The sequence below is a fragment of the Atheta coriaria genome, unplaced genomic scaffold (genome assembly GCF_025399875.1).
Source record: "Atheta coriaria isolate IRGN ID8LTWV9N9 unplaced genomic scaffold, Caltech_Dcor_3.1 hic_scaffold_8_pilon, whole genome shotgun sequence".
Lineage (NCBI taxonomy): Eukaryota > Metazoa > Arthropoda > Insecta > Coleoptera > Staphylinidae > Dalotia > Dalotia coriaria.
Genome location: NW_027045450.1, coordinates 7,964,002 through 7,987,483, shown reverse-complemented (window position 1 = coordinate 7,987,483; position 23,482 = coordinate 7,964,002). Strand labels below are relative to the sequence as shown.

Sequence of the window (23,482 nt, the reverse complement as noted above, 5' to 3'; positions counted from 1 at the left end):
TTAATTAATTTTCTATCACAAGTTACACTTGTTACACTACTCAATGTTGGTCAAGTTGATGCGTCCAGCCAACGCCAACAAGGCAAATATTATGCTGATATGCGCTGTATACTCTGCCGGTCGCGCTTCCACCATGAAGCACAAACTTTTGGAGTATGAGTCGCTACGAGTTGCGTGTGTTCGACTTCATCGCCGGCCGCGAGTCGCGTTTTCAGTTGCGCGCCTCTCCTCGTCGCAGCCGGTTGTCCGTCGCGTTAATCCTGCCGCGTTGCGCGATAATAAATATAGTTCACATCACCAATTAAAATAAAAACGCAATGATACACACCACATACGATCGCCTCTACTCCTATCAATATATTAATTCTACGCAGCTGCAAACTCAACATTGATAATACTTGTGTTGTTTATGTTTAAATCTGTGCGATTATATAAAAATTTGCGTGTGTGGCTGTTAATATGAGAATATAGAGTATTAATTGAATGCACATTTTGTGAAATGTTGCCGATTGCAACACATGTACCGAGTTATTTTCGGTCGGCGTTTCGGTAGTCGATGCCAATCGCGTGTTGGCAATCGCCATACCGGACTGAATACAGGATTAGGTGCGGAGTGTAATAATATTTTTATTATTGACTACGAATATTTATTACGCACGTGGTGGTGTGGCCAATATGTTGACCGTCACGGACCACATGTTTCTCGTGCCGGAGCGGGCCCTCTCGATGGACATTACGCGCCTGCAGGAGGATCTCGCCGGGTTGGATTTCGATGCGAGGCTGCTACAGGTGGCGCCGATGGGCAATGTCTGGATATGTAAGTTTTAAAATAATAAAAATAAAATTTCGATAAAATTGAAGAGAAAAGAATTGTTGCAGTTATGCTTGGATGCATAAAACAAACAGATTTCATGTTTCTGGTTTTTGTGTGTGTTAATTCGTTTATAATTGTTTCATTTTTGAGCCGAATGCATACGAGTTATTCTATATTTAGTTGTATATTGAATTTATTATGTGTGCCACTTTTGTTGGTGTGTGGTTGTGTGTGCGGAGTTGGAAGTCGTTTTGCTCCAAATCAGCAAAGCGTGCGAAGTGTGAATCGGTGAATTCGTTAATTTACGAATTTAGCAAAGCAAACTAGTCCATCAGACGAAATGGGAATAATAATAGAAGTTTGCTTATCGCGCCGAATAGCTCATAGTATACATACACACCTAAAGGTCAATATTGTGCAAATTTTATGTATAGACGCGGCGAGTTTGCGTGGCGTGAGAGAAATAAATATTCGGTATAGTTGTGGTAGTGTTAGAAGTTTTTATTGAATTACTCGAAAACTGTTAGGATTAGAGTTATGATTGTTTCAGAATAATTTCTGTATTAGATTCTGGGTTTATTAACGTTGAAATTTTGTTGATTGGAATATTATATAAAAAGTTATTATCAATTAAAGTTCATTTTCTTATTTTTTTGGAAATTGGTAGAAATTTGTTTATAACTTTTGATAAAGATATGTTATCAAAAATTTCTTTGTACATTTTTATTAAGAATTTAGTAACAAATAATAATCTGAAGAAATTATAGCTATAACTTGCTTAGTTTTCAAATTATCTATCAAAGAGTAAACATTTTACATGGAATTTTTATAATCCTTAAGTAGTACATGAATTAATTTAGATTTTAATTAATTACTCGGAAATTACTTGCATTAACGCTCTGATTTTATCTAAAGTACATCTCAGTTAAATTCTGATCTAATTCCGCAAATATTTTATTTATTAAACAAGTACACAAATAGTTATAAACAATTTAAATTGAAATTTGATTTATTTTTTGCGAATTTCATAAAAATATTCGAATAAATTAAATCGTTTCCAAATACTTTTTTAATTACACAATTTTATCAGTTATTTTTGTTAACAGCACGTAAATGTGCCTTAACTATAGTTTATTATTACAGATATAAATAATATAGTCTGCTGGGGAAGTTGATTATAATTAGCACCTTTTGTTTTTGTTAGTCAAATATTCCAGTTTCAGATTTAAGTACTCGTATGCTTTTTGTTTCTTGTTTGTTTTTAACGCGGAATTGTATTCCAAACACTCGAATAACACAGTCATGCAAGGTGTGTATCAATTGACGTTATTTCTTTTTTCGGCCTGAAACGTCGATCCACTGACCTGCGAAGACGCTCACCGCCAATTATTCACACGAACATGCTACCATAATCACGGTTTTTATTATTTTTTCGTATTTTATATTCTTGCGCAAGTTATCAAAATAATTTCAATCCCGAAATACTCGTAGTGTGTGGTGTGGTGTAAAAATGTAATGTTTAATTGCGCCGTTGGCAGCGACAATGTATTGTTTTCAACATTCATGCGATCATTCAATGACCTCAACCTTTTTAATGTGTTTACAGTAGACTAGTGACCACGTACATCAAACGTTTATCAATCATTCTACTTGTACTTGGATATAAAAACTAAGCGCGAAAATGAGTATTCCTTGAGTAATGAGGTCGTAAATTAGTAAATGCTTTCATCTGGTGGCGAGCATTGGATGTAATGTGACATTATGGGCTTGGGGGTGATATTTGCACTTGGTTGGTTGGCTTAAATGTTGGGTTCTAATGATAAAATCAATACGGACGACATTATGGTGCATAGACAAAAAAAAACCAAGGAACGGAATATGTAAGGAGATATTAAAAAGTAAAAGCTAGGAAAATAGGAATTAAATGTGTTTTTTTATGAAATAATTAAAAGTATATATAAAATGTTAGTTACAACGTTTATAACTCAAGAACTGCCGGACAGATTTTGGTGATTTATGATTTTTTGGATTTGTTTTGTTTGGAATAAGAGAATAACGATTAAAATATAAAAATTATTACTTTAAGGGTGCAAAATAAGGGATGAAAGTTGATATAGGGATTCAATCATAGTTATAACTAAATAATTGAATCCTAGATGGCATTATTAGCATTTTTCATGTTTTTAAACATAAAATTACGAATTTTATTGATGAAAATCGAGGTTTTAAACAAGAAAATAAAAATTTTTCCATTTTTATTAAACTTACGAGGACGAAACTAGTAAAATATAATTGAATAGAATTTAATTTGTTGTTGTATCATATCTCAATGTAAAGATTTAAAAGCGAAATTAGAAACTTGTTACATGAATCAATAAATAATAATAATGCAATTTTGTTTTAATGACTCGACTGATGGCGATTGCATTGATGTCTATTATAAAATAGATGGATATGGATACACTATGAATAGGTGTAATCATCCGTCGTATCTCAATTGAATGAAAAGTCGGCTTTTGCATTAAGGCAATAACGTGTTATAAAATTTGCTAAATTAGCATGAGTTGTGCTGGCGGCTGCTGCTGGCTGCAGAACAAGATTGCGAAACTTAATTGCCCGATTGCTCTGAGAGTGAAGCAGAAAAACGACGACGACGAAAACGAAATTATAATGAGAAGATAAAAAATATGGGAAGTTGTGTTTAGCGGTTTTGCAAAAATGAAAGTTTGAAGAGTGCTAAACACTTTAAACACTTGACGCGTATTTGTTGTTATTCATTATTTATTAATTAATTATACAGTGCCAAAATGTAGATATTATAGATACTATTTTGAGAAAATGCTTTCTTTTTTTTCTTCTCAAGTTGTAAATTTAATATTTTTATTTTTATTATTTACGTGTGGTTTTATTGCATTACTTTATTAGTTTTATTATTATGATGATTGTGATGAAGAAAGATGCGGATATTATCATCGCATCGATTTCTTATTTCTCGGCGCTTTGATGATGTGCGTGGCGTTGCATCGATGAGAAGAGATGCACGTGGCGGTCGGTGCGGTTTTAATGCGGACGAGTGGTGGCAGCGTGGCATCCCGGAACTTTCACTCGGTCTTTGGACCGAATGGACTTGCTGCAGTGCTGCTCAACTTGAGTCAGAATTCAGTTTGAGAATGCGTCTACGTTGATTCATTTCATAAAATAATTGCGTTTTTAAATATATTGTGTATGTTCGGTACTTATACCGGAAGTCAAACCATAGGTTTTTTATTTATTTTTGTTAATTTCTAATTTAATTTGATTTTTGGGTTTTGTTAATTTCATAAAGTAATTTTGTTTTTATTTTAAGTAAAGTGTGAGTTATTATAGGATTTATGTATTTTTACATATGTTCGGTGCTTATACTGCAAATCAAAGCATTGGTTCATTTAATTTTTTGCTCATTTTTGATTTATAACTTTAATACTTCAATTTTTTATAATTTTTAAGTAAAATATTAGTTATTGATGCATTTATTCGTATAGGAATATGTTCGGTACTTATACCGCAACTCAAAGCATTGGTCAATTTAATATTTTTCTAAATTTTAATTTAATTCTTAAAAATCATTAATATTTACTTCATTTTCTGCTTTATAACGAACATAAACACAAATTTAACAACCGTAATTTATTTTTCTTAAAATATTTCTCAAAAAACATCTCTAAATCTCACTTTCTGACCGAAGTAACTTAAAATTTATTATTTTAAATCTTGAACTTGCTCTTGCTCTTGATTAACAATAGCCTGATGCAGATTTAAACGCAATAACTTAGTAATTTATACAATGTTCCAAACGAGTATTGCAAGTCGTGGCACTCAAGTGTAGGCGACCAGAAATAATTTATTCGAAGCGTAATCCATGTCACGATTTAAATATAAACAACTTTGTTCTGGTTTGAGTGAGTCGCCACCATCAGCCAGCCAGCAACAAACACACAACACAACACGCTCGTCGGCGTGCTGCTGCAATTTTAGTGATAGATGTTTGCATAAAAAGTCTTCTTCTTTCTTGCACCGCCTCGACTAGATGACTATGACTTTGCTTGATGTCTTGTGTCTTGTGTTTTTCGCTCGGGTCTAACTTATAGTTATCGTTATATTCTTATGAACAAATTGCACGCTCTACTTAAGTCGCTTGTGCCTGCGCTTGCGCTTACGCTTGTAATATTGGCAGGTTTGATTTAACTCTGTGCGCGTGCCGGTATACACATCCGTTATGCGTTTTTTTTTGTTATATTTTTTTACGTTTTGTAGCTTAAGTCACATTGGATTTGATATGAATCGTGGTTTTTGTTTGTGTTTCACGTAAAGTGTAATTGTTATTCGATTACGTTTTCTCCTTTGCTGTGTTCCGCATTGTTGGATATCGTTATGAACAGAAATTTACGTAAAAATTGTTTTTTGAAAAAATTCTATTTCTGATTGGAAATAAAACGGTAGCAAATTACTAGTAGTGTAGTAATGTAATGTTGTTGAGTTGTGGTGGAGCGATTACACGAATATGAAATGTGTTTACGACTAGGTGTGTAATCTGAGTAGTCGTTGTTGATGTTTTTTGTTGCAAATGTTTAATATTGCGGTCGGATATTCTGTTTGTGTGTATGTGTGTGGATGATACCGCGACAGTAGCTTTACCGTTACAAAAGTTGGCTGTTGGCTCGTCAGTCGCGCCGGGCTCGCCTAAAAAACGCGCGTTTTGTACGCGTAATATAACAGGCGATTTGATGAATAGCGTCCGATTGCGATTTCATGTTCGTCGATTACGATCGCGCGTCATAGTCACCTACTTGCGATGCGTCCGTCCTGCAGCAGGATAATTGCTTCTTTTTATGTTTAGATGAAGGTAATGAAGAATGCAGTGGTAATTTAAGTGTATTCGTAGTTATTAGTTAGTTGATGTGTAGGTACGAGTACATCAATTTAATGTTTCTTCTTTTTTTGTTTGTTTTTGATTGGTGGCTTGGAATTTTTATTTTTTGTTTTGTTTGTTTTGCGTAATTCGGTCATGTTGTTTTTTCAATGAGTTGTCGAGCGGTGTGCAGGTCGTGCTCATCATGTCATCATGCTCTGTTTGTTTTAATAATTTTCGTTTTATTTTTAAGCATAATAAAATATTTTTTGTGCGGTCAATGTAATATATGCAACCATTGTAACATAATATCAAAAATTTGCAGTTATTGTGTCTATAGTTTTGATAGTTTTTGAGGTATTACTAAAAACACCAACAAGATTTTAGTATATTAAGTATCAAGTGCACTAAACGGCACTTTAGCAACTTTTATCGTTGTTTTTTAAATTCTAATCTATTTTCACATTAAGGTTTTTGTAGTTGAAGTTTTATATTGTAAAACTTCGAATTTTGTTTGCACACTACTGGCAAATACGCAGGCGCAAACTCCATCCCGTGACTAAAGTACTTAAATACTTAAAAATAGGCCATCCGTGACTAAAATGCCACTTTTCGTGTCTCGAAACCGTGAAAAGGTAAAAGGCTCCACTACGCCCACTTTTTTATATCAGGTACCCGCAAATACTGGTGGGGGAAGTCAGTGCTACACGTGTAGTAAGTTACGTACGTCAATAAAATTAAAAGTGGTGCCTATCAAATTATAACGGAAAAATTAATCGCCCAATAAAAATATCTGACGAATAAAACAAAATAAAAATTTGCAAACCGCGAACACAACAATAAACTCCCAATAAACATGTTCTCAACTGGATAATATTCCATAAATTATCGTGAGTCATTCAAATCAAAGCCGACGACACTCTTCCTATTATACTATTCTGTTGTACTCTGTGGACATACTCGTACATAACAGTCGGTGAACTGGGAGTGGACGGCATGTTTAATTGATGCTTCGACTCTTCGCGTTCGACCATATAATAAATGCATGCGATGCGACTCCTTTGCATTTGTAAGAAGTAAGCACTTCAAGTCAAGTCCAAGTACTCGTCCATACATACATGGCTACATTTTTCTTTTGTTAACCGTACAAGGTGAACATTACTCAAAGAAATTTTTTCAGTAATACATGTATTACTGTTGATAGAAAGCTGTTAATTTGGTTTGTCGAGTACAGTTCCAGTTTTACTTTAAAGCACACAGAAACTTAACAGGTAACAAAATTTGAGTAAAAATTAAATTCACGCAGCTTTCTTTCTTGTTTTTGTATTGTTTAACAAGCGAGTTAATTTTGTTATGATTAGGCACTAATAATGTTTGAATAAGTAAAACAATACAATTGCGAATCGCCGGCGCGCAGATGAAAGAAAACGCCGTTAGTCACGTTAGCTTGACTTTCGATTTTTATCACGCTGACGTAATATGCGCGACTTGTTGGTTCGGTCACAGAAGAAAATTGGATTTTCCACAACGAATGGATGCGAGCGTAAACGCAATCGACGCCTGCAGAATCAAATTGCCATTCTGAATTATATAAGTAATGGCACTTGTGAATATACAATGTGTTTGTAAGAAATTATTAAAGAAAAAGATAGTTGTGTTAGTTACACCATGTATAACTCAAGAACGGCTGGATAGATTTTAATGATTTTTATATTTTTGAATTTATCTTGGTTTGGAATAAGATAATAATATTAAAATATCTGAAATAGTTATATACAGGGTGTTAAATTAAGAGAATTTGGTATATTTTTGAAATATTTAGGGTTTTGCCTACTGGTTAATCTTCCAGTGATAATCTATATTTAAATATGGTTACTGTGGTTTTTAGCAGAGTGCTGTAAATTTTTTTCTTCGAATGTTCCGCACGTTGAAGCAGTCTAATTTGTTTAACCTTCGCCAGAATTGTCTAGATCCACATCGTTTTTTTCTATTCTAATCTTGTCAATTAAAATAAGCGATGAATTTTTATGTTTATAACTACATCTGTTGTTTCTATAAGGATTTGATGTCACTTGGAGGTGACACATACTAAAAACAACAATAATAGAAAGTCAACAAGTGGCACAACACAGGTTTTTTTATTATTACTATTATTATCATTATTATTGTTGTTTTTGGTATCGTTGATGTTTTAGGAACAAATTTTGAATTTTTAAACATTCCAGGGTTACTTTACTCTGCGTGTGTATTTTTCGTTTAAATAATAACAATTATAAACCACTTGGTTGATACATTAAACCTCGGCAAAGGCGCAAAGTAACCTGAAACACGAGGAAAATGTCTTTTTAATTCGCCGTTTTGCAATCGTCATTATCTCTCCTTCGTGGCGCGCGCAATTGTTCACTCTGTGATGCTCTCGCCTCACCTCGCTTTCAATTTAATTTTCCGTGTCGCAAGCGATACCAGCGGCGGCGCTACAAAACGGTGTCAAGACAAGACATCGGTGAGTTTTGAAGCCGTTTCAGAAATCCGATCGTTATTAACTGGCACTGGCATATATCTAATTAAATTTTGCGATAATGTCATAATAATCGCTTGAGCAAGAAACCGCCGCTCGATTTGATGTGATTTGATTCTTTTGCGCACTGCGCGCGCAGAGACTTTCTGCACGTAATTACTCATAATTAGCTGGTTATAATTGCGTCTTTTGTGAGCTGCGCGCAATCGCTGTGTAACTTTACAACGCTGTTATTAATTGGAACATGGATCAAGCATTAAACTTAAACATTTCCGCCTTTTTCATTGCGATGAAGTTGCGGAGAGCTGGGTTTTCGTTTAGTTTCGTGTTTTATCCATGGTAGGACATGTGGTGAAACGTTATAAAGTTGTCTTTTTTAAGTTTATTTAATTCGGGATGTAATTAAGTTGTTATTTTATATGATACGGCCCTAAAATATTTTTGTTTTAATGAAAAACTTTCATCTTTTGCGCTTTTTACTGAAACGGTAAATTGAACGTTGATTCAAAGCCAAAGCCGTGACTAAAGTACTTTAGTCACATGATGGAGTTCAAATAGAAAACATTTAAACCTTGAAATAGAGTGGAAGAAGAAAAAATAGTCTTAGCATTACGTTGCTAACCAATATTAAACACTCGATTGATTTCACTCGTGGTTAAAGTGTCGTTTAACGCACTTGATACTTAAAACATTATTATTTTGTCCAAAATAAAATTTTAATTCATTTTAAAATACTTTATTAATTTTTGGTGAATATTCTTTATTCACTACCGTGGATAAAGTTCAATATTCAAGAAAAACTTAAAATATTACTCAATGTTTATCACATTTTCCTTTGTTTTGCTCTGAAAACTTTGTCCACGTATTATACTCCTATGGAATGCAAAATATTTGGATCGTTTCTCCATAAAACATAAATCCTCCATGTTTTATTTCTTTATTTTTTTTCTTTCATTTTTTGTTCATATCGCAAGCATGAAGAGAGCTTTCTAGGAATAACTTGTATCATGCGCACGATACACACGATATCCAACAATGCATGACAATAAAACACGGCACCGTTGGTGAAACGTGTAAATATCAACTTATATCAACAATTTATGCGCCCAAACAGCGTGGATAAATATTTGTAGAAATATTAATAACGAAACAATGCGCGAGTTAATTTAATGCTGATTGTATATATCTAATAATAAACGATTTAAATTTTTTCGATACGTATCGCGCACATTATCTAATTATAATTATTATTATATTGTAAATTTTGCATACAGGTGTAAAAGGCATTCGACGCCTTTCTAATTGTTTATTATATTAACGATTACGCCACAGCGGCCGTTGCGCGAGTGGAAAGATGCGTTGGAATGTTGCGAATGTTACCTACTTGCGTAATATTTCTACCTATTTGTAATTAATGTGGAGAGGTGTGTGTAACAATAAATTAACGTTGAATATTTTGTTTTTTTGATTAAAGGATGTTTTCCATGGCATCCTTGTTTGAATATGTGTGTTGTAGTGTAGTGTAGGTCAATCGATAAACTTCCCTGTAATAACCGAAAACGAATCTAATTTAACCGGGTCAACAGCACAGCGTATTAGGTAAACATATGTGGAGCAAACATAGTAATAATATGTAGTCGTATGTAATAATGTAGTAATTTATTGAAGGTGAATTTTGTGAGTTGCAATTTTTTTCTCTGGTGCTGCGGAAGAAGTGCGCTTGTTGACCTTAAAATGCGTGTAATTTCTTTTTTAATTTGATAACATATGCGTGCGCTTTTATGTGCGCGTAGATTATTTAAACCGACTTAAGTGCGTTCTTGACCTAAGACGAGTAGAGTAGTTTTTTTAATGCTTGAATTGTGGTAGTTTCCAGCTGATGTTTGTATCAACTTGTGTGTTGTGAATGGGACAAAACGGTAGGCTAAATATAGATTTATATCAAGTTTTTCAATAAAAACTAGAAAAATTGTTTAATTAGCGTGCAATTTTCAGACGATTTTGGTGGAATTTTGCGGGATTTTGTGGATTTTTGCTTGAAAAACACGGAAATATCTAAAATAAAAAACGTATGTTTTAAGTTATTTTTAGGGCAAAAAATGTGAAGATCGTCTTTATTGAGATGCATGTTCAACAATTTTTTCTTTCTTTTTTTTTTTCATAAACTCTAGAAAATGCAAAACACGGCTGTTAAACTTGATTTTCTTCTTCTAATTTTTTGGGATATTATTCAATATCGTATTATATTGAAAGCTGTATACAGTTATCTTTTTCATGCCAAATTTACATTTTCAATATTTATTTTCTTAAAATTGCACGAACACATTGTATAAAATTAGTTTTGGCAATTGAGCAATACTAGTAATTAGACACGCACTCGGTGACAAATAGTCCGACGTGTTTTACGTTTATATTAAGCACGTGCCACCAAAATGTAATAAATAGAAATTAACTAATCTCTAACTTTATCGTTACTGCAACGGTTGTTCACGCCCGACGTAAACATCCCATAGCGGCCATAGTCATCGATGACAAATTGGTTTTGCACAATTATCCGCATTTGCAACCAACTACCTAACCTTTTACGTTAGAAATAGAAATAATAATAAACAAAATAAAATCTTCATTCATTCTTAAATAAATTCGTTTATAAAGCTTAAAATTCATTATAAATAAAGTTAACAACCGCAACATGGAAAAATTTGAAATATATTTTTCCAGTACACTAAACCTTATCTTATCTCCTCCGACTTGTCTGTACACTATATATACTGCCTAATAGTGTACGAAATTACATGTATAACATAAGCGAATGACGCGCGACAAGTTCGATTCGTAATCGAGTACAATAGATGTCGTTGTCGTGGTCGTGTTGCGAACGGCAAGCAAGCACAAATTATTACGAATGAATAAACGCGCTCGATGTTATAAGTTCTAAACAGTTGTAAACATTTTCTGAGCGTGTGCGGCGGTGTGCGGTGTCGAGAGGAGGCGCCTTGCTTCATAATCGCGCGCCGGTCGTTTTCGCATTCCGCTGGAAAACCTCATGCATTACACTTGCAAATTACCTATACTTAAAAGTATGTTGTCTACACTTATATATTGACTAGTCAAGTGAGCAAACGCAAAAAATAAAATTAAAATTTTTTAAATGTTACATTTTAAAATGTGATTCTTAAAGTTTAATTTTTTTCTTTGTGTAAAGTGTTAAAATATTAAGCACTGTTTGCATTCGGTTTGTGTTTATCAAGAAGTGTTAAAATCGCTACTGTGGTCAGACGTGCTGTGAATTGTGTGCGCGCCAAGCTGATTAATATTTAAGTTTAGTGTGACACTTGACTCGACTCAAGTCGGATATACAGTACTCTTGCTTTACTGAAGGTTTAAGTGTGTTTGAATAATGCTAGAAGCATGTTTGTGCGTTTGTGAGGTTAAGTAATGATGGCTTCTGAAACGGTGCAGCATGGCATTCCCAGCTTGGAGCTGGCGCATCTCCGGGATATGTTGATTTTGTCTCTGCCGCGTGAGAATGTCAGTTTGTATCAGGATAAACGTAAATTACGTGAATTAACTGAAAATCACAGAAGGGGTGGCTTAGGTAAGAACAAAAAAAGATTAAAAGAGAATTATTGTGATTGTGACCAAGTATGACTTAAGTTAAGTCAAGTTTTAAGTATTAATTTTATTGTGGTTTGTTTGTATTACGAATGACGTGATTTTTAGCTTTCGTGCGTTCAATACTCGGCTGTGATTTTGACTTAAGCCTACTTGACTTAAGTCATGTCTGGTGGTCGGGTTATCATATACTCGAAAATAATTTTAAAAATAACATTGGTTTGATTAAATACTTTGTAAAACACTCTGTATATTTAATTTTGTTTACACAATTTCGACGTAACGGATTAACGCATTATAAAACACTCCTTGTATATATGACTAATTATTATTATTATTGCTGCACTCGGTATGTTTGAGGAACGTTTTAGATTTTTTTGCATACAAGTGAGAGTTCTATTATGGCGATGGATGACGATTGTCACTCGCTATCGACCTTCGCATCGTGACTCTGACGTTTCCTTTTCGTTTTTTGTTGCATTTCTATTTTGGTTCGTTTTTTATGATGCGCGAGGATGGTTCTCAAGTTCAACCTTGAATTACCTTGACTGGAATAATAGTCATTATTATTTTATATAATTTTAAATATTTTTTAAAAAATATTCATAGATGGCGTTGTTTTGTAAACAGTGGCGTCACTGGTTTTTATTTGATTTGCTATAAAATACACTTTCGTGATTCTTAAGTTCAACTTTGAATTACCTTGACTGAAAAACTATTTTTTCTTAAATTATAAATATTTTTTGAAGAAATACTCATAGATGGCGTTGTTTCGTACACAGTGGCGTCACTGATTTTTATCCGTGCGGCTATATAATGCAGTTCCGTGATTTCCACGTGTAATTTATCCGATGCGAGTGTATGTTGGTCAAGTAATTACCTACACTTAATAATTAGAAATCAACAGGCGCGAATGCCACAATAAGCGAGTTTATTATCCGTGGCGCGCGCGAGTACGCACATGACAAATTGAAATCGCTAATTGCCAATCGCGCTGCGCTTTATTTATTTTTATTCGCCGTTGACGCAGAGTTTTCCGTAGTTTCTAATGAGGAATTTTAATGGCCCTTTTGGCTGCCGAGAAGATTACCGATTAGCATGCGCATTGCGTTGGACTTTGAGAGTAGATCATGTGGAAAAGCGTTGGAAATAGAAACGTATGCTATGCACTTGTGTGTCGGTAACATTGAATAAAAAATAGATAAATTTTTGTAGTCGTGTTTAAGGTGTACTCAAGGTCGTTGCTGGAATGTGTAGGCACGCACCGAGTGATCTACACACACACCTCTGTCTTCGCTCCTCTCCGCGTACAGTTATTTAATTTGTATTGGCGCACGTGAGCAACATAAACGTTCGAACGTAGGTAAAGATTCAGACCGTAAGGTGCGCGCCGCAATTATCCATTCGCCGCATTTGGACCGTGACAATCATAAGTTGTGTTGTTTTGTATGTGTTCATTGTTTCGATGACAACGCCCATGCGAAGACATTTGTAGTGAAGTGAAGATGGCTTTGTGGCGGCTATTGTTGGAAACCATCACGGTGTTTATCACTGTTTTGTAAACTAACTATTATAAACTGACTCCACTTAAGCGCCATCTGTGTTTATATTTTACAACTACCATTTTTTCTTGAAATTTTTAGTAAAAATGTTTATAATTTTTACTTTCATGATCAAGACACAGTATGTGTTGATTCCATCAATAATATTAGCAATTTTATTTTAAAATAAATGTGAAATGTTAATAATGCACTTTAACGCCATCTAAGATTCAATTATTTAACTATAACTATGATTTAACCTCTATACTAATTTTCATCCCTCATTTAAGACCCTTTAAGATATAATTTTTGATACTTTAATAGTTATTCTGCTATTCGGGACTTCGACGAATCCAAAAAATCATAGAGCATCAAAATCCATTCAGCCAGTCATGAGTTATAAAGGCTGTAACTAACAAGACTTTGTTTTATATAGTACTAACTTTAACCCGCGGCTTCGCTCGCGAATATCTAAAATAATGAAGTTGCTTCCGTACGCGTCTGTAGTCGCAAAAGAAGTAACAATGAAGTAGAATGGCGGGAAGTTTAAAATGGCTGAAAGTATAGTCTATGGAAGTATAGTGTACAGTCTCCATAGTGTAGTCAATTGGATTTGATGTTGACGTAGCTGTCGGTAATACAGTGTGATAATACAGTGTGATGGTACTATAGTACTTAGGTTTGAGCTTCATTGCTGGAATGCTAGATGGCGTTAAAGTAGTCAAATAGCCAGATGCAGAGGTATTATTGGCTAAACAATTTCTTTATTTTATTTAAAAAGTAATTTTTTTTATTAAATAAAAAGTAGCCTATAACCATTCGGGGACCACTAAGAATATGTGTACAAATTTTCATGATGATCGGTTAAGTAGTTTTTGCGTGAAAGTGTAACAAACATCAGGACTTTCGCATTTATAATATTAGTAGGATAACTATAGATCTTACACTTATTTTACACTCATCAAGTGATAATTTCTCCACCAAACGTCACACCATTTCTCTGTTAGGTAATCTGAAGATTTCCTGAAAATTTTATCAAAATCAATTTTAGTAATTATAAATTACAGACATACTTACATACATTTTTATATTTATTTATGTATTGCCTATTATTAGAAGTTATAGATGCATCCATAGTTTAATGTTGCTTTAGTTTAGCTTAGGTGAAACTGTTTGATTCTTGAAGTCCGCGGAGGAAATGCATTCTCACGCCGATGCAGTCGAAAGCAATGCCCGGCATAGCACAACATATTTATAGGCGATCTAAAAATACTCTCTTTCTGTACGGCGGACGCGCCATACTCTGCGGTGTTTTGAAGCCTTTCGGATAAACCGAAAATTGAGTCAGTTGGTTTCCGATCGTTGGTCTTGTTCGTTAGTTACTTGTTTGCGTATTGTGTAATTATCCATCTACGAAGGTGTGAACAGTGAACATGAGTGTTGATTGTGTGTTTTCTTGTGTTGCAGCTGGGTCCCGTCCATCATCGGCTGCTAGAGGTGCGTATCGAGCCGTTGAAATCGAACGTAACAACATCGAGGGTATTTTTATTTATTTTATTTTTATTTCTTTATAAATATTTTCTTTCTAAGTACTACGTTCATTCTACGTCTTTAGTTGTTTACGTATCTTTCGTGTTTTCGCGAACCGAATCTTTCTAGGTGGTACAATGCACTGGTTTGCGTACGTGGGGCCAGACCCCCCTGCGCTGGACGAAGGTAAACCCCGTTAATGTTGATTTCCGCTCCGCCATTTTGTGTGCATCGAACCAATAACATTTTCTAACGTTGTTTGTTTACCGTTTATTTTTAAACACTAAAAATTGTGACTAAAAATAAAAACTTGCAGGTTATGTATATGTGGTTGCATATTTTGTTGTTTGTGCGCGTGCGTTACGAGCTTTGTCCGGTGCGAGGATTTTTGTGAGTGATTTGTGTCTTTGTATGTTTTTAGAAGACCGTGAAATTCGATTAAAGAATCTAAAAGAGCGCCAGAATGAGGAACGACAGAAGAAACTCGAGGAGATCAAAGCGCAAGCGCTGGCGGCTCAGCGCTACAAGGAACAGAAGGAAGCCGAGCGACGACAGCGCTTTGAAGAGTTGCGCGTGCGCGAGGACTCGCGCCGGCAGCAAGTCGAAGAGCGCAAGCGCGCCATCAACGAGGCGGAGCGTGATCGATTGGACGCTATTTTAAGGCGTAACCAGGAACGCGAGGCGCGGATTGAAGCGCGTAAGCGTCACGATAGGCATTCGCTAGTGTTTGCATTCGGATCATCCACGCCCCGCATGCTGGACCCAGCCCCGGAAGGCGGTACGTTTTGGGGACATCGGCGTGCCACGTCTACGCAGAACATCACCTGTAGTGTACCGGCGGGTGCGCCTGGTGCTGCGTGCGCACCTCTTACTCGCAGACAATCCGAACGTGAACTGGATGGCGGCAGTAAGAAGCGCGCTACGTCCGCCGGTGGACTTGAGCGTTCAGGCGAAGGTAATTATCCTGCGTTCAATTTGTTATTATTTTAGTTTTATTATTTATTTTTCTCTCAATCGATGCATGCGATATCACCAAGAGATTTATTTCTGTTGCGGATCTAAGATTATCAGTTCAGTTGGCAGAACGTCATGAGTGCGAGCGATGTCTAGCAGGTTTTCGGTGTTGTTGTCTTTCAGATGCGCTGCGAATGACGTCGTCAATGTATGAAATTTTCGGCGGTAGCGGACAGGAGGTGCCCGCCCAATACCACAATGTCTTGACGCGCAGCTCATCGGCTCATTTCGGTATTTTACAAAACACACTCTCATCTATATATTCTCTATACTACTTTGTTGAAAGTTGAACGCAAACGATGTGTCGATGTTCGTTGTTAAGTTTTCGTTATCGTAGCTCTGCGCGCCGCCATCTTGTGATGAGTTGGTGCGGCGGTGGTTCGTTCCTGTTGTTTCTTGTCTCTGCGTGAAGTCGAGTTGTGTTCTCAGTTCGCACTATTCTGTTATTATTCATCACGAATGCTTTGTTTATCTCTTCTTCTTTTTTTGTGTTGCTTTTTTAAATTATTTTGAAAGTTGAATAATGTTATTGGTTGTAGCTTGTGTCCGTTAATAATAATCAATTGCGGTTATGTGCGCGCTGTGCATGCTTGTATATTGGGTTGTATAATTTTGATTTGATTTTTGGTTTGAACGTAGTTTGTTGATTTGGGCAATATTTTCGGTTGTTTTCGCCAGGTACGCCGCCGACGACGCCGGCGGGATGCGTCAGCGGGTACGTGGGGCGGCGCCGCACCGATCTGATGCCGACCATTCCGACGAAAGACGCATCCCCGGGAGGACGCGCGAGCAAGCCGTTCGCGCGCTCACCAGGTAGGGCTTACTCGATGTCGCGCTTAGACCAGCTGGCGAAGCCGCGCCGGCGGCCCGACCAGCTGCCGCCCGTCTCGGAGCTTCCCCTCCACCACCATCACCACCACTCCCAACCCCAATATGCCGCGGTCAGTCGCAGCATGAGCCACCTTGCAGGCGTCGGTAAGCAGCCGCCGTTCGGATCGCCGCAGCGGCCGCTGCGCAAGGCCGACAGCCGCAGTATGCATCAGCTGTCGGTGGGCGGGGCGGGCCAGTGCCGCCTCCGCGTGCCACACGCGCCACCCAGTTGCGCCAGCAGCGCCACGCCTCCTCGGCCCACTCGGCCGGCGGCTTGAACGAAGGTACGAGCGTACACACCTGACACACACATGAACACACACACATGCACAATGAGAGGCTATGGGGCGGTGAATAACCCAGTTAACTGCTGCTGCTGCTGCGGTGAAGGTACTTCTAGTGTAAGAGCACAAGTTTCAGAGCCACACACTGGAGCTCCGCCTCCACAGGCAACAACAACAACAACATCGGTGTGATTAACAACGATTGGTGCAGGATTCTCCTCCCCTTTTTTTGTTCACCCCTTCCTAAATCTTTTAAGACTTTTACCATCTTTTTACAAATTTGCGGTGTGAGGTTATCATTAATCATTATTATTATTAAGTGAATAACAATTGCTTATCTTTAATTTTGTGATTACGTTTTTCGCAACTCATTTTTAAATAATAATAAGAATAACTGTGCATGTTGTGGCGCTTTGCTAATTTTTGCATTGGGTGTGTGTTTCTAGCATCGTCGCGACCGAGTAGCGCCCTCAGCCAGCAGAGCACTACCAGCGTAACGAGTTCAGTAAATCTACGCGTGCGGCCGATTGCGGCGCCGCGCCGCCCTCGCCCTGCTAGCATTGCCGTTACTGGTGTAACTACGACACCGGACAAGACGACAAAACCTCCACTTCCCAAGTCGCGGAAGTCCAGCTTAGTCAAATCGCAGGACAAACTCAAGCGGAAGCCAACGGCTGCATCGCCAACGGAGACCACGCCCAAGAGCGTGGCGTCACCTATAACGCAGGAAGAAGTTAGTATCGCGAATACTAAACCAGTTGAAGAAATACAAGCACCTCAACAGCCGCTGCCGCCGGCTCCAGTTGTTGTCGAAGAAACGCAGGTTGTGAAGCCGGATATTCTTCAACCAGAGACACAAGGGAAAGAGGAAGTTCCTGTAGTAGAGTATGTATTCTGTCCGCCATGTTGTTTTAATTTATAGATTGATGTTGCATTTTTGATGTTTTAGTTTATTGCTTGACTTGGAGCCCACGAAAGTAAACGACGTATTGGATACGCCCGCTCTGCCTGTCATCGCTGCCGCCCCCGTTGAAGCGCCACCAGCGCCCATCATTGACCTAGTGACGACGGACGGTGAACAACCGGAAGTGGTTGATATGACTGCGTCGATGATTAAGGTGCGCATCAATACCGAGGAGGAAGCTAAAGCTGCTTTGGCCGAAAGGAGACGTTTAGCTCGCGAGGAAGCCGAACGACAGGCGGAGATGGAGCGGTTGCGTATTGAGGAAGAGAACCGGCTCGAAATGGAACGGCAGCAACGTGAAGAAGAACAACAGCGGCTGTTGATCGAACAAATGCGCGCCGCCGAACAGGAACGGCTAGAAGAGGTAAGAATTTTCTTTATTTTAAGTCGCCATTTTGTTTTTTACTACAATGTGATGCTTGTAGGCGATTCGTGACACGCAACGACGAGAAGAAGAAGAACGACTCCGTCGCGAAGAGGAAAACCGCCAGAAGATCCTCAAGGAAGAGGCAGACCGCAAGGCGCGCGAAGAAGCCGAACGGCAGAAGGTCGAGCTCGCCAAACGACTCGAACACGAGGAGAAGGAGCGCGAGGCGCGACGCAAACGCGTCGAGGCGATCATGCTGCGCACGCGCGGCAAGAACAGCACGCCGCAACAGGTAACGAATGTTTCCTAACTCCACACGCCTAGCATTTCATGAAACATTCAGCAAAACATTTTCTCACTCTCAATAATAATTGTTCATAGGTTTAGGGCGCAATCATATAATTTTTGTTTGTTGTATTTATTTATCAAATATCTCATGTGTGCACATCAATAAAAATTCATTTGTTACTTACCAACCTGGTGCTGTCTTCATATGTATATGCTTTCGCTCTCATCTCCACCACACCGCGCCAACATTCGAAGGTTTTAAATTGCGATTGTCTTGTGTTTGCTAGACTGAGGAGAACTCTGAGAACTCCGAGAAGGTGAACGGCTCCAACTCGGAGAACTCCGAGAACGGACACAAAAACGGCAAGGAGATCGAGACCGTCGACAATATGTAATTACCCTCCGCCGCCACACGCACCCTTTGTGTGTGTGTGTGTGTGTGTGATGTGTGTACCTCTAAACGTTAATGTGGCTTACCTACTTTTAGCATCCCTGTCGAGACCACCCTTAAGAACGCAAATACTGTAAATGTCGATACACTAAGCACCGACGACACTTTAAATTCAAACAATTCTTGGCAACACAACAACCAACAGAGTGGTGAGTAGAGCAGCCGTCCGCCATATTGTTTTCGCTTCAAACACGGAAGTAAAAATGAAAACTTTTCTTGATTTACTTTATGTTTGAAGCGGAACATGTGATGATAGTGAATGTTTTAGTGATGATTGTCGTTTCTTACATGTTTGTGTTTTTGCAGATTTATTAATGTGAGTTGCCATGAATTCGTAAACACTAGGTGCTTATAAATGATTATTTTTTTATCTGTAAAAGAATGCGAACGACGACGGAAGCCGTAGCACAGCCTGAGTTGTAGAATTGCCGTCGGTTGAGTTTCTCACAATGCCGATGATAACATGTTAATAGTATTGTTTTTTTTTTATATATATTAAATTATGAGACGATAGTGTGCGAGCATTGTTTGTGCAATACTAGCTTTGACACGGCAATTTTATTTAGGTGTATTTAAATAATGGTACATTGACTGAGATTTTTATCAAGATTGATGACGAGAGACGAGATGAAACGTTGTTGCTGCAATCTTCCAGCTCGGTCTTTACTAGTCATCTTATTCGAATGAATGTTGACAAATGTTGCACGCGTTGATATATATATTTAGTCAAGTCAGGGTAACGATACGACTTCGCCTTGCATGTTTCTCTTTCGGCGTTCATTTGATTGTCATTCATGTGAATTGTATAAAAATGTTTGTATTTATGCGATTAAGTTTAAACACATTTTAATTATGGACACGATCAAATTCATGGAGCGCGACGATTGAGTTGAGAAAGTCGAGTAGAGTGTAGCATTCGTCGTCACTTTATAACAAGAAGTTTGCAGTTGGTTCCACTTATAAAGGGTCTAATGTTTAATCGTATGTTACAATAATTTTAAGCTAATCACACACACATACACACACACACACACACACACTGGCGGGCGAACCAGATGAAACACGACTACTTGATGTATAAATAACAAAAGATGAGACGTTATTATCCGTGCACCACGCGCGGAATGTGAATAATCGTCCCTAGATAGATAGGTAGATAGCGATTTTAAAAAATTATAGAAATTGTATTAAATTTAAATCACACATACACTTCATTGCGGCAGGCGCGCTGTGTGCGCGCTCGACCCTATATTTCTTTATTAACGAGAATATGAATATTCCTAAAACTTGTAAAAAATTGCTTGTTAAACAGTGCTTAATAAAATTAATAGATTTATTTATACGAATTGGTCGATTATATTATATAGTTCAGTCGATTGTTAACGTCGCTGGCGCGAAGATGAATGTATGAGACAAATTGTTGTTCAATATGGCGGCAGATCAAATTTCATGTATTTATTATTCCTCAAGTCACCGATTATCACTGGATTATTTTTTAATAAAGATTTCATCAAAGATGATCCATAAGCGTTTCTTTCCTCCTAGTTTTTTAAAAATCTCCGTATAATTCTTATATTACATCCAAACTATCATTGTATACAATGCAATTAATCATTGTTGCTATGACAGAATCCAACATGTCTGTATTAAATATTATGCGAATGGGAATTAGAGAATTATATAATTTTGTTTAAACATTAAATTCGTTTTTGTATGTTTTGAAATTCTATGAATAGATCAGACATTTTTTGCAGTGTGGACATTAGTGAGTCAGCAGTCAAGGTTACCCTCTGGATATAGAGTGGTGAATGGAGGGATATCAATAAATAACAGCCACCTCTATTTTAAGGTTTAGTATAAAACTCCAGCTCGCGTCATGTGGTTGTATTTGGTGTTGTTTGTGGTGCTGTACTTTATTTACAAATGCGCGGTGGAACCGATATTCTATTGGCGTAAACGAGGGATACCGCATCATACACCATGGCCGATCTTCGGCAACTTCTATTCTGTTATGATGCAGAAACAGTCCTTCCTAGGCTTTCAAGAAGATATTTATAAAGCCTTTGATAAACACCGGTAAACAGGCATCTCCTAATATTGTTTTTAAACAGGTGTTTACAATGTTATGTATTTTTATTTTGCTTTGTAGTTACAATGGTTTCTTCCAATTAACGTCTCCTACTCTTTACATCCGTGATTTGGACTTGGTCAAAGACGTGCTTGTGAAGCACTTTGATCACTTCACCGACCACCGTTCAGTTGGTAGCGAGTATGATGTCTTGTACTATAAAAATCTCTTCTCTCTGAAAGGCAACGAATGGCGTGAAATGCGCGCTTACTTAAGTCCTGCATTTGCTCCCAGTAAAATCAAAGCAATGTTTGATTTAATGTCGCAATGTGCTCAACGCCTTACCGAATTCCATCTTGAAAAAAGTCTTGAAACACCACAGATTGAGGTGGAACTCGGTGACATTTTCAAAAAGTACGCTAACGACGTTATTGGAACATGCGCTTTTGGAGTGGAATGTGATTCACTAAGGAACCCAGAGAATGAATTTTACAGGAACGGAATGGACGCGACGAATTTCACCGGATTTAGCGGCGTGAAAATAATGCTAGCGCATTTTGCACCGGATCTCTTTAAGTTTTTTAATATGAAAGTCCTGCCACAAAATGTTTCGGATTTCTTTATTAATCTCATCAAAGAAAGCCTTGCTTATAGAGAAAAGAACAATGTGATTAGACCGGATGTTATTCAATTGTTGATGGATGCTAGAAAAGGAAAACTAAAACATGAAAAGCAGGAAACTCAAGTGTTAGATGATGGCTATTCTGTGATTGAGGAATCTGCGGTTGGTAAAGTTGATGTGAGACTGGAGGCTACACTTTCCGATGAAGACATTGCATCCCAATGCTTCATCTTCTTTTTTGCGGGACTGGATACCATTCCTGCTTTGTTGAACTGTGCCATTACAGAGTTAGCGATTGATCCTGATATTCAATCGAGGCTATTTGTAGAAATACACACATTGATGCAAGAAACTAATGGAAAACCAACTTATGAAAAAGTTATGGAGATGAAATACTTGGACATGATTCTGTCAGGTTGAATAATTCGCTTAACACATGAAGCAATTTTTTTAATGATTATGTGCTTATTCAACTACAGAAACCTTACGAAAATGGCCTGCAGCTTCAGCCATCGATCGAGTTTGCACTAAGGATTTCACCATTGATCCTATACATCCTAACGAAGTTCCTGTAACGATTAAAGGCGGTGATCGTATTGGAATTCCTACCGGTGGGATTCAACGAGATCCTCGCTATTTTCCAAATCCTGAGAAGTTTGACCCGGAGCGTTTCGCACCCGAGAACGTTAAAAAAATCTTGCCTTACACATACCTGCCTTTTGGACTTGGACCTAGAGGTTGCATTGGTAAGTATCAAAGCTAGATTAATAATATCTACTGAAATATCACTGTAATTCAATTCAAGTGCTCTACTCATGTAAATTTTTTCTTGCCAGGAACTCGTTTTGCGCTGCTGGAAACGAAAATCGTGATGATTCATCTCCTGTCCAAATTTGAGGCTGTTGTAATAGAAAAAACTTCGGTGCCACTCACCTTATCCACGAAGTCTATGAAATTTGCGCCGGACAATGGCTTCTGGGTTGGTTTGCGGCGTCGTCAGGCTTGTCCATGAATATTAATCATTATTTGTGATACAAATATTTTATATTTTGATTTTGTATTATAAAACTTTGCATAAATAAAGTTGTTTTGAAATTTATATTATTGCTCTTATTATTCTATTATAATTACAGTTACATGATTGCGCAAAGATTTTCGTTTTTTATGTTAAAAATTAAAAGTTGCAATTTTTTAATTCTGCATCGAATATTTAAGTAATGTTTTTTCATAACTGTGACCGTTTAGGCCCTATTGGCCATTTTAATGAAAACACATGGTTCCATCGGAACATAACTGCGTTGTGATGGAAAATAAATATTTTTCATTAAAATTGCAAATAGGGCTTAAACGGTTAATGTTAGTAAAAAAACTTACTAAAATAATCTATGTAGAATTAAATTTTCTTAGTTTTAATACCTTTAATTTGATGAGAAAATGGTAGCCCTAAAACCTTGCAAAACCCATAAAAATGCTCATTTTGTGTTTCTTTTCGCTAATTTTGGATATTTTCGACCCGAAATTGAACGCGAACAATTCAAATTTTGTCGAAATACCCGCGGAAATTTTCAGCCTCCTCAACTTTCTGGGATCCGGATAACACCAACCAATTTTACCATTAGTTTTCGACCCGAAATTGAACAGGCACATA

General features: G+C 37.2%; 2 protein-coding genes across 2 annotated transcripts; both read left to right on the top strand.

Annotated features, from left to right (window-relative positions):
* Positions 1-211: 211 nt before the first annotated feature.
* ens (MAP7 domain containing protein ensconsin) lies at positions 212-20,490 on the top strand. Its single transcript, XM_065308953.1, is given in 13 exon segments — positions 212-817; positions 14,844-14,915; positions 15,036-15,092; positions 15,328-15,861; positions 16,044-16,151; positions 16,599-16,969; positions 16,972-17,074; positions 17,521-17,959; positions 18,024-18,402; positions 18,464-18,697; positions 18,981-19,084; positions 19,181-19,293; positions 19,451-20,490. Coding segments are annotated over 13 exon segments (2,670 nt in total). The 5' UTR covers positions 212-675; the 3' UTR covers positions 19,465-20,490.
* A 264-nt stretch (positions 20,491-20,754) lies between these two features.
* Positions 20,755-22,933, top strand: LOC135796864 (cytochrome P450 9e2-like). Its single transcript, XM_065308954.1, has 4 exons — positions 20,755-21,220; positions 21,294-22,249; positions 22,314-22,580; positions 22,671-22,933. The coding sequence occupies exons 1-4, from the start codon at positions 21,021-21,023 to the stop codon at positions 22,844-22,846; spliced, it is 1,599 nt and encodes a 532-aa protein (XP_065165026.1). The 5' UTR covers positions 20,755-21,020; the 3' UTR covers positions 22,847-22,933.
* The last annotated feature ends 549 nt before the right edge of the window (positions 22,934-23,482 follow it).

Excerpts from the sequence above, each read along its gene's own strand:
- LOC135796864 (XM_065308954.1), top strand. The coding sequence starts at position 21,021 with ATGTGGTTGTATTTGGTGTTGTTTGTGGTGCTGTACTTTATTTACAAA. Across the intron at positions 21,221-21,293 it reads AAAGCCTTTGATAAACACCG|TTACAATGGTTTCTTCCAAT; the intron begins GTAAACAGGCAT and ends TTTGCTTTGTAG. Across the intron at positions 22,250-22,313 it reads CTTGGACATGATTCTGTCAG|AAACCTTACGAAAATGGCCT; the intron begins GTTGAATAATTC and ends ATTCAACTACAG.